Source organism: Aphelocoma coerulescens, chromosome 2 (genome assembly GCF_041296385.1).
Source record: "Aphelocoma coerulescens isolate FSJ_1873_10779 chromosome 2, UR_Acoe_1.0, whole genome shotgun sequence".
Classification (NCBI taxonomy): domain Eukaryota; kingdom Metazoa; phylum Chordata; class Aves; order Passeriformes; family Corvidae; genus Aphelocoma; species Aphelocoma coerulescens.
In genome coordinates this window covers 105,667,824-105,686,351 of record NC_091015.1, presented here as the reverse complement: position 1 = coordinate 105,686,351, position 18,528 = coordinate 105,667,824, and the positions used below count along the sequence as shown (strand labels likewise).

Below are 18,528 nucleotides of genomic sequence, written 5' to 3'. Positions count from 1 at the left end.
CTTCCATGACCTTGCTGCCTTTCTGAGATCCTTCTCCACTTCTGCTGGTTCTATCTGATCCTATTTGAGATCAGAAAACTAGGACTACCCATGTAATTTAAGGCAGAAGGAAATCAGAGGTTTAAACAGTACCACAACCTGCCTTTTTCTTGTTTCTTCTCTAGTTATTTCCCAATATCAAATGTGCTTTCTTGTCTTATTCTGAATGTTTAAACTGATGGTTTCCAGGACCTCAGAGTTGTGTGATCTCATTCATGAGTAACTGCTCAGATTAACTTTCTGACTCATAAAATGGTTCATGTACAAGGATATTCTAATGTAATAGCTAAATTTGTGGCTGTTAAGCAGGAGCTACTTCCAATCAGTAGGATGAAGTTTTGCTAAAACAAAGGTTTATCAAAATCGGGTATAAAAAGTAGTAGATTGTGGGGCAATGCACAAGAAGGCAAAATACAGGTGCTGCGTTGGTCAGTGGGTTTGTGTGGATACCCCACTACTGGAGGTCAGCAACTGGCCTAGTTGTCCCCTTTGTGCTCATCTGGGCTGTCATTTGCCTTTTCTTATCAAAGCTACAGAGCAGTGATCTTGGTAAAATGGCATTTAAACTCAAACTGAGGAACTGTGCTGAAGCAGAGAGCCCATGAAGTGTGCTCCACATACTGTTCAATCCACTGCAGCCTTGGAGGAGAGAGGTAACACTTTAAGGAAATGACAGAAACTCTTTCTTTTCAGTGCTCCCAAATCCTTCTTTGTGTCACAAGTCTGTCCAGGGTACCTTCTTCTCCCCCTCTTTCCCTTAACTGCTCTGTATCCTGAGACTGAGCTGCCTCTTACACAGCCTCTTCTCTTCCTGGTAGGGTGGAGGGGAAGCATTCTGAGCATCTGGACAGATGGGAAGTGGCATTTCCTATGGAGGCTCCTGCTTTGAACTAGCTGAGAGCAACCACACTGACAGTTTTACTCTGATTCTTTTGTGAAGCAAGAACCCCCGTAGTTTGAGCCATGTTGAGGAACATCCCAAGTCTGAAGCAGGCATTTCACTGCCCTGCTCTGGCAAGATTTGTGTCCTTTCACTCTCAGACATTTAGAAGAACCTGAAGGACATCAGCTGGGTGTGTGCTGGGCCTCTTGAGAGAATGGCAGTGCTCGTGCCACCCTCCTTTGAACTCTCCAAACCTTTGCTTGGAACCCAGCTCTTGAGACTGTTGTTGGTTCCAACCCCCACCATGACAGGAGGATTGGAACTAGATGATCTTTAAGGTCCCTTCCAACCCAAACCATTCGGTAATTCTGTGATGATGATTAATCACACGCTGCTTCTATCTTGCAGTGTGTAGGAAGATGTTGAAGTCAATGACTATTCTGCAATCATAGTCTGCTGTTTTCTGTGTGAGGGTTTTGTGGATGTGGCCATCTGATAACAGCACAGTGCTGATAAAAGAGGTATAGCCTTGCTTTTGCGCTCTTCCTCTTTTCAGCTCAGTTATTTTCATTTTGTTCAGCAACTGGGCATTATGGTCAAACTAAAAAGCAGTATCTTTTCTTACAAGAAAAATTAACATCTCCAACTGTGTTCAAGTTGACTTTTTGTGATCTGCTACACAACCTGGCTTAATTCACAGGTGAAATGGCAATACCAATAGAGAGCCCAGAAGCAAAGCCTAGCAAAACTGTAAGAGGAGGAATATTCTCAAATATTCTACCACCATTTTTTGCCCCATTTTCCTTTTCCATTTTTAAAAATAAGCAATTTTCTTATTGCCTGATACAGCTTTGTGCATAGTTTTACAGTTCACTCATGGTTCTTGTCACTATACATGATGTTATTCCTATGTGATGTTTTTATAGTCATATAAATACTGTTGGTCCTTAGGGTTGCTTGTTAAGGGTGTCTGGGGAAAACAGATTTGTTACATTTAGAATTTCTCACAAACTTTTTTTCTTCATGGTTTGACTTGTGGAGAGACTGTTCAGTGTTGCATTTAAAAGAAGGATGGGATGCATCCACACCTCCCTGGCAGGGCCTGCATGTGACAGTGTTGTCATATGTCTGTCCCAGTCTGTGTGGACAGCTAATTGTACCTGATAGATGCCAACTGAAGGAATGAATTAATGACTCAAAACATTGATGGTGACAGGTATTTGCATCAGCTGGGCCCATCAGAGCGTGCACATGTGAAAAGGTTCATCTCAGGCTTTCTTAAATGTGTCTGAACTTGCCTATGAGCAATTGGGGATCTGCACAGGCAGCAGCTGGCGGGCTCTTACTTCCTCACTTGCACTGCTGCTGGAACAGAAATCTGCTGAAAGGCTGAAATCCATGATGCTACCGGGGCCCTCGCAACAGGCACACAGCTGCTGTGGAGCCCTGCTGAGGGGGGTGCCCTTGCCAGATGGAAGAGGGTATTTAGCTGTGTGCAGGCAGACCTCTGGGAAGACAACAGGTAACCTGGGATCTGCCTGGGGCTCCTTGCTCTATCAAAAAGACATCTGTTTAGTCCTGAGTTTCTACAGATTTTGCCATATATGGCTGGCTGGTAGAAGGTCCTGGAGGAATATTGAAGGCTGTTGGCACGGGGCTGTGAAGACAAGCTGTATGAGACAGCAGGCAGCAGCAGCAGCAACACAATCCCAGCTGGGCCCAGAAATCCACACTGCCACTTCCACCACTGGCCTTGCCAGGTCCACAGCCCTGGGGCAACCTGTGGGGCACTGCAGGACTGCCTGTGGCTACCAAGGGCTGGTCACAATGCAAACAGCAGGTCACACGGGGCAGGCTGGGCACAGGAGAAAGAAAGAGAGGTACAGGAAGCTTCCAGAAGAGACAAAAAAGCAAAGAAGGGAATTATCTGGTGGCACCAGAGGAGGTTATGAGACTGTGAACATTAGGATCAGTCACATCGAGGTAAAGAGAAGGGGCTGATGTGAGTGGGTGAAATGGATTTGCTTTGTTAGGAGAAAAGGGAAGATAGGATAGAAGGAGGAATATTTTGTCATCTGAATGGCCCAGAGTCAGTCTGACACCAAAATTTTAGCCACAGATTTTTCAGGATGTTGATGAAATAGCTCTACTGCACATGAGTTATCACTAACCCCCTGGTTGTAATGATTCATGCACTTCCTTTCAAATTCCATTTTTCCTTCTCGTGTGCTCTATAACCTATTTCCAGAAAGAGTATTGGTTACACCAGTCTTTACTAGTTAAATGTTACTTTTTCTAGCCAACTGTTTTTGTTCTGCTTTCCTTTTAACAGGAAGATGAAACAACTGAAAATTAGTCCACATTGTACCCTTTTTTCTGCACCTTTTGCAGAAACATTTAGTAGGTGTTGCCATAAGAGGCAGAATGCTGAACTCATCTGACTGCACAGGGCATTTCTGTATCTGTAAGATAGTTTCCAATGCCTACTATTGGATAGTACTAATGTCATCCTAATATTTTCTCTGTGTAAAGGAATCATGCAGTAATTAAACAAACATGCATTTGGAAGTGCTTTGATACATTATAAAGCAAATGGAAAATCCTGTTTGTTATCATTCACATTTGTTTGATACTGCCTGAAACTGGTAAAAGGATATTAATGGCTTACAGCTTGAAAATTTCATTAGCGACGGCTTTTATTTAATCATTCTCATTATTTTCAAAGGCTTGTTTGCATTCTTAATTATTAGTGTACATACCTCCTCCAAATTCCCATCTGGTAATGTTCTTCAGTATTATTCTTTAGTGTGAAACTTCCAGCAGGTGATGTTAAAATACTAAAAAATCCCAGCTCTCTCCGTCCTCTTGGCTTTTGTGTGTCTCAGCTTACGCTGCTTTCCTATCTTTGATGAGTCATTGCATTTACTTTGCACTGATACTTTCACATTTGAGACCTGAGCAGTAATTCTGATTTCCTTTTCTGATCAGAAAAAGCTCCATTTTTTTTGCCCCTGTAGGTATCACTGGATTTTTGTCAGATCAGAGAAACCCTCTTTTCCAAGTTGTGACTTCACAGGATGTTGTGTCAATGGCATGCAGGTGTACCTGATCGCTTTTGGAGGTACTTGGTGCTTGGTTAGCAGTCCAGGTCCCAAAGGGATGTTGCTTTATAATTCAGCTGAATATTATAAAGATCTAAAACATAAACGGTATAAAATATAACAATCAAGTATGAGAATATAAATGAACATTTCAAATACCAGAGACTCACAACTATACAAATATAAAATTGCTTTTACGCCTTGTCACGGCCATACGGTAGCACTGGCTATTGCTGAGTATTGATGCATGTCCTAAGAGTAGTACAGGCCAGTATTTCAAGTTTAGCAGAGCATTTTAAGAGAGTAGGAATCACAGACTGGCCCATGGTTTGATCACTCCTGCAAGCAAATAAAACAGCACCTTTTTCCTGATAGGGCTCTGATAGTACCAGCTCCAGCTATCCACCCTGCTCCTCAGCCAATTACTGCCACTTGCAGCAGAGAGACTGGGAAGAGATTTCCTTCGAAGAGATTTCCTTCTGCACCTCCTCTAACCTCTTCCTCCTGCTCTGCTGCCTGCCTTGCTACCAGCAAAGGAAAATGTCAGGCAGCTGTGAAGATGAACATGGTCTCACACCCTGCGGTTTCTGCCGCTGCGTGGTGGTCACTTGCCCTCATGCCTCTTCTCAGTGAACCCATCAGCTGTCAGTGACACTCCCTCAACTTGTGTTTCAGCCCTGCCAGTGAAGAAGGGAAGAGGAGCAGTGCATTGGTGAAGGGATGTTGCCTTTCCCCACCTGCTGCTGCTACTTGGTTAAGAAGAAAAAAACCCTATCCCTGCATTTTTTTTTCTTTTCTTATCATGGAGCTGAGCCTACAGAGGTGGACAAAGGATGATTAAAACCTGCTGAGCCAGCAGACTTGGCACAAAACCAAGAAGAACCTTGAAATATTGAAAGGCATTGTAAAAAACTGGTAACCTCACATGATTTTTCGTGATGATGAGAAGATGAAAGCTGGAAACACGTAACTGAATTATTGTTTGTAGATATGCAGCACTTCTGAAGTTAAATCAAAGTATCCTGTTCGCTGCAGTTAAAGTAGTTAATATTTGCCAGATTAGCTTGAGGCATTTGATGTCATGTGAAGATAACAGTGGCACAGCGTGCTTACACAGATAAAATGAGACATACTCACATCCAACCCTTTTCACAGAAACACACCATCAGCACGGTTCCTCTTTAACCTGCAAAACCTTATTTTACTAATACCTTCCACGGATTATGTTGTAACAGTGCAGGAAGTGATTCATTTTAGACATGAAAATGTAGTTATACTTCAAAGTACTTTATCACTTTTTTGTTTCCACTTTATGTACAGCAAGTGGGTAAAACTTCAAAAGCATTTAGCTGTATGAATTCACCCCATGTATTCTACCCACTGTGGCAGGAGAACTATTTGTCAGCAGAATTTCTTCTCACAGCCTACTCTTATCAATAAGACACATGTGATTACTAAGCTAAAATGGTATGTAAAAACATATGGTGTTTTGGAGCTGCTTGGTTACTGTGGAGGATAAATAGCTCCTGACCCTAACCAGGATCTTTTCATGAAAAAAGAGCGGGGTTCCCATGCCTTATAAAGGCATGGGCAGGCTTATTCCAGCGCTCAAGAAGGGGCGGTAGCGGGTTCGTGCTGCTGAGTTTTTTCCAGCAGCGGTCGCAGGCGAATGAAGAAGTTGAGCTGAAACTGCGAACACTTCATCCCGGCACTTAGCGGCAAAACTCAGTCAAGGGAGGAGGAAGCAGGTGAAATTAAAAAAAAAAACAAAACCAAAAACCGAAACCCACTTGGTCATGGGAAAATCAGGTGAGCAAATGCCTTCGTGCAGTTGGCTGTGTGTTCGCACGAAGTCCGTGCCTGGTTTTGTGCTTGGAAAGCATTGCTAAAGCGTTCAGTGGCTTTCCCCGGAGAAAGCTGCTTTCATTTGTGCATGGTACAGCCTGGGAGGAGCTTTCTCTCTGACAAAGGGTTAGACTGGGGAAAAAAGGAAAGAAAAGCGACCCCCCTCCTCAGCCTGCACAGTTTAGAGGTAGTTGTATTTCATATACAGTTTATATTTTGTAGCTTAAAGTACTTTTGATTTGCTGTTAAAAATGACAATGAGCCCTGTAGCTTTAAAGTTATTTCGTGTCTTGCTGTCTGACGAAACTTACCAGCCTTGCAGATAAGCAGCAGGATGCTTCGAGGGGGGTAAGCTTTATCACCCTTCCTGTTGGAAGGATTTAGGTTTAAGATTTGGTAACCATTTAACTGAGGACAGCCTTGCTCAGCTCCTAAGTCTCTCCCCAGCTGTGCAAATATTCTTCAAGACTTTTCCTGCTGCTGCTGCCTGTGCTGTTGGTTCTTTCCCCACTGCTGCTGGCTGTCTGTGTGCCCTGCTCAGTTTGGGTTGGGAAAGACTTCTCTGAAGCTGCCAAGGCGCCAGAGACCTTAAGAAGGGAATGCTCATGCCCCGGGTATTCTCCACTTTTGTCCTGTTAAAGCCATGAGTGAAAATCTGCCCCCAGTTTCTGAAACAGCTGTGAAACTGAATGGGATTTTTTGTTCTTGTGCTTAGGGCATAGTTTCTGTGACAAATCAGAGCCTGGTGGCATGTTGTCTGTCTGTCTTGTGTGTAAACAGCACATATGGGGATGTGCTCAGCAACACCTAGTACTTGATTGACTCAAAACTATAGGCCTCTTCAGAGAAACTTAGGGAAAATCTTTGTGTGAGTAACACTTTAAAGGGCCTCAGCATGGGTGTATTGGGATTTTTTTCCTTTTTCTTTATTTTTAAAGGTCAGCTTCGTAGATGAGATCAGAGCTGTTTGCAAATGTGACTGTAAAGGGCTTACTAGTGACTGTAAAGGGCTTACTGGTATGATGCCCAGTCCAGGAAAACCACCTGCTTTTTTTTTTTGCAAAGTCCAGCTGCCAGTGGGTGGGTTTGGCCTCATATCCTGGCAGCTGGATTGGGATAAATAACCTTATAACAATTTAAGTAAGTGTAGTTGCTGTGAAGTATCAAGTTAAGCACTTCCCATGCTAACAGCATAAAAAGTACAAATACCAAGTAAGCGTAGTGCCTGTACATTACATTAACAAAACACATTGGGCAGAAGCAGTAGAGATACTCCATTGTGCACCTCCCAATCCCCAAAGGAATAAAAATCTCCTTTTGTTTTAATATATGCAAATTGCTAAAACAGTCATAAGGCAAAAACCATTTTGGTTTTTTGCCCTGCACATTTATTGCTGTGCATTAGTTGATTTTTACAAACTTAGGAACAATGACAGACCAGAAATTCCCTTTGCCAAGGTTTGGGTAATGTTTGCACCCCTGAGTGGTTATGCAAATAGAGCTTGAGATTTAGGTACCTGTTAAAAATGTTTTGTCACTTGTGCCGCACTTTTAAAATCAATGTTAAACTGGGTCCAGATTACTGTCTTTGAGCTGTGTGCAGTATTTTTAGATGAATCATAAAACTGAGATCCTGTCCTGAAAATTGGTTTATTTGACTAAATCCCATCTGCCCTTTCTAGTGCACTGAAGTCTTCAAATTCCTGTCTGAGATCATTCAGTGTGGTTTGCCTTTGAATGGGGAGAGCAGCTGTTTTACAGAGTACTTCTTCCTCTGTGTTTTGTGTGAAATACCTCGTGTTCCCTCTGTAGTACTCTTAAGGTGTGATGCAGGGAAGTTTCTGTGTACTAGGGTACATGAACATGTAATGGGTTGTGATCTGTCTGACCTCAGAACAAACTCATTTCTCCTCTCCTCAGTCAGAAAGATTACAATAAGGCAGAGATTACCTGAAGGTTTAATTTAAGGATGTTCTAAGTCATAACAAGTGGGGACACTATAATATAAATGAGCAGTTTCTTTAACTTTTTGTTTTTGCTAAATCTGTCTTGAGGTCTAAATATCCCCATGCAAAGAAAACCTGCTATTTAAAATCTCGGTTCTTCAATAAAAACTCTCCAACAATGTTGTATTACTAGTCGTTAGATTATATTTGAAGCAATGTTCATTCCAAGTGTCAGAGCTGGAGACTTAGCATTGCTTTGCTTCGTTGAATAGAGCTGAGTGTCGAAAGCATCGTCACCTCTGACTCAGCTTTTTTCCTTGGAAGCTGCAGGCTGCTGAAACCAAATTCATACTGCAACTTCCTTGTCAGGATTAGAAAAATGCCTCCCGTGGTCGTAACTCCTGCAAATACTTACAAACACAGAGACCCCATCTGCCCTCCCCCAGGCCTTCTCTTTTCAGACTCCATTTGGATAGTGGGGGCTGCAGGCAGCCGTTCTCACAGGTCCCAGAGCGCCCTAACCAAAAAGCCAGGGATAAGTATTTGTGCAGGAAAGGAGGGAAGGTGAGCTGGCAGCTCTTCGTTGCCCTGTTGCTAAGAGTGCCGTGCTGGCAGGGCTCTGACCCCGCTGCAGCTGTGCGCGGCCGGAGGCCGGGGTCCTGCGGGCAGCCCGCGCCCCACAGGGGATATCCATCCCTTCGAGCAGCTGCCGGCCATGCTCAGGAAAGCAGCTGGCTGCGAGCTCCACTCCTCCGCTTTGGAGCACGGGGATTTCTGCTGAGCAGTGGGAGTCTCTGAAAAGGCTGGGATGGTGGTAGGAAAAGGCTGCTAAAAGCCTCATTTCTTCCACTTCCCCCCGGGTTCAGCCTCGTGGGGGAAGGGAGCTGCCCTGTGGGGGAATAGCCTTCTTTATTCTGGCAAGTGGATGCAGACGGTGTCAAAGACAAGGTCAAGCTCAGTAAATACTGCTTTCCTTTTACAGAGTTTGGCTTTCTTTTTATAGTTTAGTTATATTTTTCTGCTGTTTTTTTCTTTTTTTTTCCTCTTCTACAAATGTGGGTGGGACTCCAGAGAAAGGGCAGGGAGTTACCCACTGCTCTGCATGTTGATTCAGTACAAAAAAATAGAGGCTGAGAAAGGGTTTTGACGAAAGGAAAAGAGACAGGAACCAGACTCAATGCAGTTTTCCATGCTGGTTTTAATCTCATTTAGAAGCATGTGCTGTTTATTAACTCTTAAGATGCATCTTCAGAGTACAGTAAAAAGGATTGTTGTGTTTTCTGCAGAGCGAGCTACATCTTCAGCTGAAGTTCTGACTTGTACTTCAGCATCCCAGTAAGAGACAGCTGTGGCAGGTCATGACAAAAGTACAGGCATACTAGAGAATGCTTTCTGAGAAATTAGATACTCCTAAACTGCCAAAATGACAAAAAGTTGTGCTGGCTGGTTTTACAGGACCAGTGGGGATCGGGAAGATGGATTGTGCTGAACTGCTAGCAACTGAGCTTTTGCATTTGATAACACTGGGACATTTGTAGAAATTGTCAACACAAGTTACTGTCTTTTTCTTTACACCAGAACTGAACTGGAGGTGTGGTGGGAAAATGACCTTTCAAAAACAAAGTTAATTCAATTCATAACCCCACACCTCCAGTTTTTGTACGCAGAAGCCACTGATTACTGGGTTCAAGTTCAATAAGTGGAAAATAAATAAAAGTTCTTTATGATTCCAAGAATGCATCAGGCTTTGGCAAAAAGTATTCTGGCCAAATTTTTGCCTATCTGTTGAACCATCAGAGTTTTGTGGGAGAGAAGAGGAGAATGCGGCAGCCATCCCATGCAACAGTGGTGGCTCCTGTTGGCTGTTAGATTATACCCTTAGCTCCTCATGTTCAAGGCAGATAAATACCAAAACAAGTGGGAAGGGCTCAGGAAAAATAAGCTAGAATGTGATGGTCTGTAGTAGCCGAGACACCTACCAAGGTTTCCCATGCTATTGCTTTTACATTAGAAAAAAAAAAGTTGGGCATGAAGAAAGCTTTTATTACTGGAAACATTCAAACCCTGCATTTTTTATCAGTACAGTTGGTAGTGTCTATCTTACCGGGGTTTGAATTTACTTCTGTTGCTGTTGTATGTGCAGGAACAAAAAGTATGAGAAAACAAGTATTTTAACTGTTTTGTTGTTTATTACTCATCCCAACAGGCCAGAAGGCTATGTCTGATCTCTCTTTCTGTAGAGGCTGTGCTGTTCTCTGGAAGATAAGTTGGGGCATATCTCTGTTCTGTTTTTATAGGCAGATGTAGGCAAGTTCTGCCCAGTCTGTGAAGGTCTGAACAGCAGCCAGAGCTGGGCTGGGTGGCCCTGCAGAGGGGGATGAGGTGAGGCTGTACAGGTGCCCAGTCTCCCTGGTGCAGAACTGGCCCCTGTGCAAGTAGGTGTGAGGAGGTGGTAGTAGGAGTCTGGGGTGTTGTGTAGGAAGACAATATGGGCCTGCTTAGGCCACTGCAAACATCATTTAATGTATCCCTGGAAATGTTCAAGGTCAGGTCGGACGGGGCTCTGAGCAACCCAGTATAGTTGAAGGTGTCCCTGCTCATTGCAGGAGGGTTGGACTAGATGACCTTCAAAGGTCCCTTTCAACACAAGCCATTCTATTATTCTATGATTTTATGAAATAAATATAGTTTTTCCTAGATTTTGAGTTGTGAGAACTGGAGTTTAACCTGTTGAGCAGTGAGATGAGAAAGAGATGATGTAATTGATAGTAAATGTGAGTAAAGAAAGATTTCTGTGTTTCCCTGCCTGACTTTGGCTACTGTATACGTGAGTTCACACACATCAGTGATCAGAAGAAATGTGCATGGCCATATTTCCATGCCTCAGGGAGGTGCATAAGTAAACATACTTTGAGCATTGCCCCAGCTATCTTGGATGTCCTTGGCAGAAAAGCAAGGTGGGAGGATATTGGAGCTGATGAGATTAAAGCTGGTTCAGGTATGCCTACCCCAAACCATGACAGAACATGAATGGTAGGGGTGTAAAATGAAGGAGCATATCCCAGGAGACATGAGATAATTCTTCTGTCTCTCTTTGGTTCTTGTTTGCAAAATTCTTCACTTTGCAAAGGCATTGGTTGGCACCAGACAACTAGAAGTGCTATGTCAAATGAACTTGGCACTGGGTAAAAACAAGGTTCTGTCTATTGCTGCCCATCCCCAGAGTATAAGAACATGCAGCATCCAAAATATGAATAGGTGACCACAAAAAATTTACTCAATTTCAATTCAATTACTTGTTTTCAATTACTCAAAACAACTGATTTCTGTTGTTACTCATTAGTGAATACAATTGTGCCTTATTTTCTCCTTAAATGACTGTAATTATAAACTCTAAGCAGATACGATGCTGGGGAGAGAAGATTGCTTGAATTACTTCTCCTGCAAAGTGTGGTTCTAACACATGCAGGTCATTTGTGGCTTTGTATTTGGAAGTGCATGTGCCCTAGGAATTCTGTGGCAGTTAGATTTAAGAATAGAAGGCCTTTCTGATGGGAGAGTCTCCTTAGTCTTTTTGAAAGGGATAGCAGCATACACATTAGCTGCCTACAAAGGTTGTCTCTGTGGGGGTGGTGCATGAGTACAATAGTCAGGTGTCTTTCCTGGCAGAATAGTAATAAAAACAATACTTTTGATTGCCTTTCATGCAAAGCCAGGACTGGCTGCTCTGGAGATGATGAGCAATCAGTTCCAACCTTATGTAAGATGAACACTCTGTGGAAGTGACTGCTTGCTGTTCTGATTGTTGGTCAGTTTGGAGGTGACAGGGGCTACAAGCCAAGGACTTCTCCTCACACCCCTGTCTCCATTGAAAGTGAAAACTTGGTTCTGTCAGTTCTCGAGACCTCAAGATTGCTGATTAGTGCTGCTTGGTTTTTAAATGCATGTATCACAGAAGGCTCTGCTGCTTCTCAGAGCCTTCTGTGCAGCCTCCAGTTTACCAGGTGTTCCTTTTTAATCAGGGCAGTCAATTGCCTTACTGTTTATAAAAGGCCTTAAGTGAGGAAGTAATCAGCACTGTCTATTATAGCAAGAATGGGATTTACAATCAATAGTGACATGACGAATGTCATTGAAATATTACTGCATTGGCAGCTTCATATTCTCAGGCTACATGCCTCAAATTGTGTATTGTGGAAAAGACTGTGCTACGTCATGTGGCACAGGTAATGCAAGGTTAATAATTTGGCAGTTTGCCATAGAACAAGACCAGATACTAAAATAAGTGGGATCTTTGTCCATCAGGTCCAGTTAACTCGGACATCTCACTGTTGTCCTGAAGCTCACCCCAGTGATAAGCAGGTATGTGAGCAAAGTTCCAGCAAAACTGGATGCTCAGAATCATCACAGAAACTCCTCGCTGAAGAAGGATCTCCTGAGCTGAAGGGAAAGCTATTTTGAGCAGCAAACATAAGAATGTTCCAGGAAACCACTCTAATTCAAACTAGTATCTAATTATAACTCCCAATTCCTTTCACTTCCATAAGCAATACTTTCTCTTCTAACTTTTTGTAGGGCTATAACATAATCCAGGTTGGAAGGGAAATAATGACCAACAGTTATGGTATCTCTCATAAATGCCTATTGTATGGGAGGGAGACCTTGCCCCTTTATTGAATCCTTGATTGTGTAAAAGGAGACAAGGAAACCCCACCCAGGATACAATACTTTCTAAACATAGTATGATTTTATCTTTCCTTTCCTCCAGGATGTATACATGGTTTCATTTCTTCTGTGTATTTCCAAGCAATCAGCCAGCTTTGTGAGAGAAAAGGGAAGTTTAATACTGAGCGAGACCAGCTTTTACGGTTCGAAGTGATTAATGAATTGGAGTATCAGATCCATGCTCCCAAATGACGTATTTAGGAATAGCATTGAGGGCCAGTCTTGGAAGATGTTACAGTCCCAAATGGGGGGCAAAAATTTCTCCATGCAGTTAAATGCATGGAGAAGGAAACATGGAACATTCACTCCCTGTGTTGCTGCAGACACCAGCCAGCATGAGACCACCCTGAAGCGTTTATGACTTCAAACCAAAGTGCTGAGTCAAAGTGCAGTAGAACATAAATGTCTTCTTAAAATGTCTCATATCAATTAGACATTCATCATTTCTCCATAGAAGGAATGCTAGTCTCACAGTGTGAAAAGCTCAGCTAGGGCTGGTTTCCAGAGAGTTACATTTCAAGTGAGGAAAGATATTAATAAGAAATGTCAGTTCTCTTAGAAGAGTCTAGGTGCAAATGTGGTCTTCGGAAGCTGGGATGTCTTTTACTCAATAATTTTGTTTGTTTCCAGTCTGTAAATATACTTTGAGAAGTTTGTCACAATACAAATATCAGTTAACTGGGACAGTAACAAAGGACTTTTTGTTGTAATTACAGTTTACAGTTCCCTAAAGCTTCTAATAAATTTTTTCCACAAACCTGTTGGGCATACTAAAAGCTGTATTTGCTGCATTCTTATTCCCCAACCCACTTCTGCTTTCAGAGTAGAGCAATTCTGCAGAATCAAGGGAGACTGAAGCTGTTTCAGTTTTAAAGCAAAGCTTTAAACTCAGTGTTTAAACAGTTACTTGATTACCTTTTATGTGTTTTCTATCTACTTTGCCTGTGTCTTCTCCATGTATTCTGGCACTTGGCTTCTGTTGTGGTTTAGCCATGGTGTTCTCCAATTTCGTGTTCCCACTGAAACCACCCCAAATGACGCACTGCTCTCTGACTCCCCTCTCTCCCTCCCTGTGGGTGGCTGGAGAGGAGAATTGGAGAAACAAAAAGTAAAGATATGTTGAGATAAGAACAATTTGCTGGAAACAGCGATGAGAAACAATTTACTGGAAACAGGAGGAAAACAAAGCGTAACAGCAACAATACTAATAGAAAAATGTACAAGACAGGTGAGCGATTCATATGCAAATGTTCACCACCACTTGGAGCCTACAATACCTGATGGTGCCACACTACCTTGACATGGAAGACATCCCTTTTCCCACTCCTGGAAAATGATGTGAGGTGGTACAGAATAATCTCCAGGTCCTAGCCATGCCTCCTCCTGGCTACTGCAAAAATTAGCCCTGTCCTGGCTGAAAGGAGGACAGTTTCTTTCTGCCCGGGTTCTGGGCCCAAAAGAGTAACATGGAAGTAATGTGCAGTGTCCTGTTGTTATATGACCACACTTCTAGTGATTTATTTTTAGGGGAAGATTGAAAGGTGGGGTCATTGTCTCAATTTACCTCTAACGCACACCTTGGGTAGAGAGCTTGAGGCCTCTGTCACAGTTCAAAGAGAGATTGAGACAGACATAATGGTACCCTTCTGTGTAGGATGAGGTTTGGTTCATAGAAACATAGGGCAATTTGAGTTGGAAGGGACTGTTGAAGGTCCTCTGATACAACCTCCAGAGCAGGTGTATCTTCAACTACATCAGGTTGCTCAGAGCCCATCCAACCTGACCTTGAATGTTTCCAGGGATGGGTTATTCACCACCTCTCTGAGCAGCCTGTGCCAGAGTTTCACCACCCTCATCATAAAAAAAAATTCTTCCTTACATCTAGCCTGAATCGGCTTTCTTTTATTTTAAACCTGTTACCCCTTGTCCTGTCACTACAGGCCCTAATAAATTGTCTGCCTCTTTCTTATAAGCCCCCTTTAAGCAGAGGTCACAATAAAGTCTCCCCAAAGCTTTGTCTTCTCCAGACTGAACACTCCCAACTCTCTCTTGTTGATTGCATTATATATTAATTATCTGAAGGCTAAATAGGAAAACATAGACTTTATGGAAAGTAAAACATTGCCGGTGAAGATTAATCCATGAACAACAGGGCAAAAAGCACTGAGAAGAAATGATACCTCTAGAGATTGATACAGGGCTCTTTCTTGAGTCACTGGTGTGGATAGTTAACCATAGAAAAGTATGCCTGTTTTGCTAGTCATGTGTGTGCCTGGTATAATGTTGTGTGTCCTGAGTGCTGAGGTGAAGGCTTCCCACAGCATTTCTGTTGTGTCGGGATTTGGTGCTTTGTGGAACAATTCACTGGTGCTCTGTTGCCACTTCGTCTTGTGGCTCTGCATGATCAGTGGAGTAGGTGCAGTTGACAGCTGCAAAGGTGCTGCAGGGCAGCTCGTGTTGTGGAACATGTGTTTGGGTAACTCGACTCTCTTTTGATGTCCAAATTAAGGGAGAAGTGGCAGGAGCAGGCAGGGCTCTAAGTGATGCCATGAAGATTTTTTGCCTTTTCTTTTATACCCCTGTTATACCTTTTTTACAACTTCTGTATTCTTAGTGCTTTTTCCCTACATTCTTGGACTTGTTTGTCAAGCTAAGAGACTAAACATTTTAGAAGCTTCGTAGCTAGGGATCAGTGTGCCCCAGACCCCAAGGTCCTCTCCAGAACACATTCTGTAAACCAAGATAGAACCATCCAGGGGAAGGTTCCTTCGGGAGGGGGGCTCACTCGAGCCTCTAATTGGGGACTCTTTGATAGATATGCTAATTAGTAAAACCTATAATGTTACACCCCATCTTTTGGGGGGGCATTTTTGCAGGGTGCATTTCGATGCATATGACCTGGACATGTGCACCTAAGGATCCTTAAAATAAATACCAAGGCAAAATCCCTTTTCCCCTTCTAACCGTGTATGATTTTAAGACCAGGAAAAGGCATCATAAGAAGAGGCAATATGGATTCAGGCATGAAGAGCTCTTCACTCAAGAAAGACTGAGTAGATCAGCACTGTTTAGAGACAATAAAAGTAGAGAAATAGAATACTCTAAAAAACAAATGTGATGGGAAAAGGCAACCTAGATTCCTCTACTTATTTTTCCCTAATCACACAAAGTTGATCAATGAAACTGGAAGTCCAAGAGTGTAACAGCTGTAAGGTGTGCTCTGTACCACATCATAGCCTAGAAATTAATTGTCACATGCTGCCATTATCTTAGCCAGTGTTCCAGAAGAATACAAAATAGAGGTAAATAATTGATAATGAGGAACAAGCAACTGTATCTAATAGCTTTAGTTGTTTTACTTATTAAGCTGTGTAATGATTCATGACCAAACTTCCTGGCAGTAGAAAATAATTTTTTGTCTAGCAGCTTAAGCAGCTTACATGAAGGGAAAGAAGTACGTCTCCACAGCTGTTTGGGAAGCTGTTCCCATTTGGGTGGGAGCCTGAAAACTCCCATTAACTCTCACTTTTAATGTCTGGCTTCTCGGTGTATGGAACACTGGTAAAATGGAAAAACTTAACGTGCCTTCTGAAACAAATCTGAAATATATCTGGCAGCTGAGCGTCCCTCTCCACACATCATCAGGCATGGGAGAAGCTGTACAGAGGGAGGTGGTTAGCACATGAGCTTGAGTCACAGGAGATAAGCATTTCTATAGCAGCCACCTTTGAGGGAAGGGGAGGATGGAGCTTCTCCAGAGACAGCATAGCAGTGCCTGCTGTAGCTAGAAGCAGTTCAGTTTTGTCCATGACTTGTTACTCTTTGTAAGTCAGAAAGTCGGTACAGAACTGCATTATGCAGTATTTCTGTCAGTGGATGGACTGAGCACTGACAAAATCTGTATTTCAGTTGACTTTTTTTTTTCAATTAGAATTTCAATTTGCTGTTGTCATTGAGAGCAAATAATTTGAATACAAACTTCCATTCTTGCAGGTCAGACTGATTATCTTCTATTCAGTGGTGAGCAGATGGGATATTAAGTCCAGGTGATAACAGCCACAAGTTTAGCATGGTCTTGAGCAAAAAACCCGTAGCCAGGAGTATGTGGTGCAACTTTTAAAACTGTGTTTTTCCATGTCTTTAATTTGTAGGTTTTTTTAACATTTCCTTGCTGTAAGCTTGGACCCCTGCATCAGGGAAGGTGGTGAATTGGCTGTAGGCTTGCTTTCCTCAGTGGCTTGTGATAGATGCTGTAGAAATCAGGTACCCCTATGACACAGTAGGTCAGAGGTTTAGGACTCTGGCCTGGCAGAATCAGTGAGCTGTGGTAACAAGAGTGATGGGACAGGTTCATTAGCAAAAAGGTGTTTGTGTGCTTGAATACCAGAACGAAGGTGCCTGTTTTGTTTGATGATGTGCAACTTGTGATACACAAAACTGAGGGTGAACTGAAGAGGAGGAAGATGGTGGGCAGATGTCACCTTGCTCAACAGGGCTGCTGTGTTATGCCAACAAATTGATACCAAAAAAGAGAGCCTGAAAGCATGTTATGGAGAATATATTAGATATATGTCCATAATGACACTGTGGTCAGGAAAGAGTCAACCCAACTTCAAACTGTGTTCAAAAGGTTTAAGGTACTGCATGAAACTGTAAGGGCTTTCTTATGTGCATTGGATACTGAGATTATTTTAGGCTGCTGTATTATCCCAGCACTGTTGAGGAAACTGGAGAGAAGTCCAAGAACAGCTTAAAGCATGGGAGTGAGCTGGGTAATGACCTTAGGAAAAATTTCTGAGAGCAGTGCATGCAAACTGACAGCTCTGTTGAGGGGAAAGTGCATCATTACAAACAGCAGAAGAGAATAATGCTAATACAGCAGAGAATGATTGATTTTAGTTGTTAGGATTGAGTAGTGAGAGGGAGTTGAGAAATCTAAGGTTAATAACAGGAAATACTTTCTAGTCATGAGGCCTGTTTGGGTTTCCGAAGTGTCTTACAAGGAAAATGATGGTAGTCGTGCTAGTTGGGATATTCAGAAATGAAGCTGATGAATCATAAATAAATATAAAAACCTGTGTCACAGTAAAGGCAGAGTTAAATTCTTAAAGATTTCTCTTGCCCTGTTCAGATGCTTCAGGAAGATAAAGTGAAAATTGCGTTTCTGTTTTGAAGATGCTATCTATAACTCTCTAACTGTCCCAATACCCCATTTCAGGTTCCAAATTCCTCATTAAGCAGCAAATTCCACAAGCTGACCAATGGAAAGACTTTTTCCCCTCTCTGAATCTTGGGGAAAATGAACAAAGTCATAAAAGGAGGTAACATGAAATTGGTGTCAAAGTGAACTGCACTGTGACTGATTGCTTGTCCTCTGTCTTGTGGTGCTTAAAGCCCCAAGTTCACCGGAGTACAAACATGAGCTCTTTTAAAGCTTTGCAGTAATTTTGCAACTCAGATGTTTACTGAATACACTCTAGCACAGGAGAAGAAGTCATCCCTAGTAGTCATTTCTTTCCTTACTACTTGCTGTTTGTGAACATTTATTTGTCTTGAGCCAAATAAAGATGCATTTTGAGATTTCTATGAATTTGTACTATGAAATGAGTAAGAAGAATGGTGCATGTTTCAAAGTACTTGCAGAGATCTAAACATTTTATTATATTCATTCTCTTTAGGTGGTGCCCTGACTAATACAGATAATTCTTGCATACAGGGACAGTCATTTGCATTTTTAATGCATCTCCTTGAAGGACTTATTTGTTGCTTACGCTGAGATTGGAATGGTGATAGATTAAAATGAAAGTCAGTCAAACTGACTTCTGTTTTAAACTGACAAATTGATTCACTAACCTTAAATCACCTTGCTGCTGTGGAAAGCAATCACAGTTTTCTTCAGAAAGGATCACAGTTTTCTTCAACCTTTGGTGAGTCTGTAGCTTCCCGATGGGAGTGTCTGTTAGATTTTGTTTCTGGATGGAAGTCATTG

At 42.4% G+C, this 18,528-nt stretch overlaps 1 protein-coding gene across 3 annotated transcripts in view; it reads left to right on the top strand.

The window, feature by feature from the left end:
- The first annotated feature begins 2,250 nt into the window (after positions 1 to 2,250).
- GLIPR2 (GLI pathogenesis related 2) overlaps positions 2,251 to 18,528 on the top strand; it is a 29,600-nt gene continuing 13,322 nt past the window's right edge. Inside the window, exon 1 of one of the 3 annotated variants that reach the window (XM_069004283.1) lies at positions 2,251 to 2,444. In XM_069004283.1, the coding sequence (XP_068860384.1) occupies positions 2,321 to 2,444 (124 nt within the window). In that variant the 5' untranslated portion in view covers positions 2,251 to 2,320. Of the gene's footprint in view, positions 2,445 to 4,725; positions 5,833 to 18,528 lie in introns of those variants that run through there. The other 2 variants (XM_069004282.1, XM_069004285.1) reach the window with 2 other exon arrangements.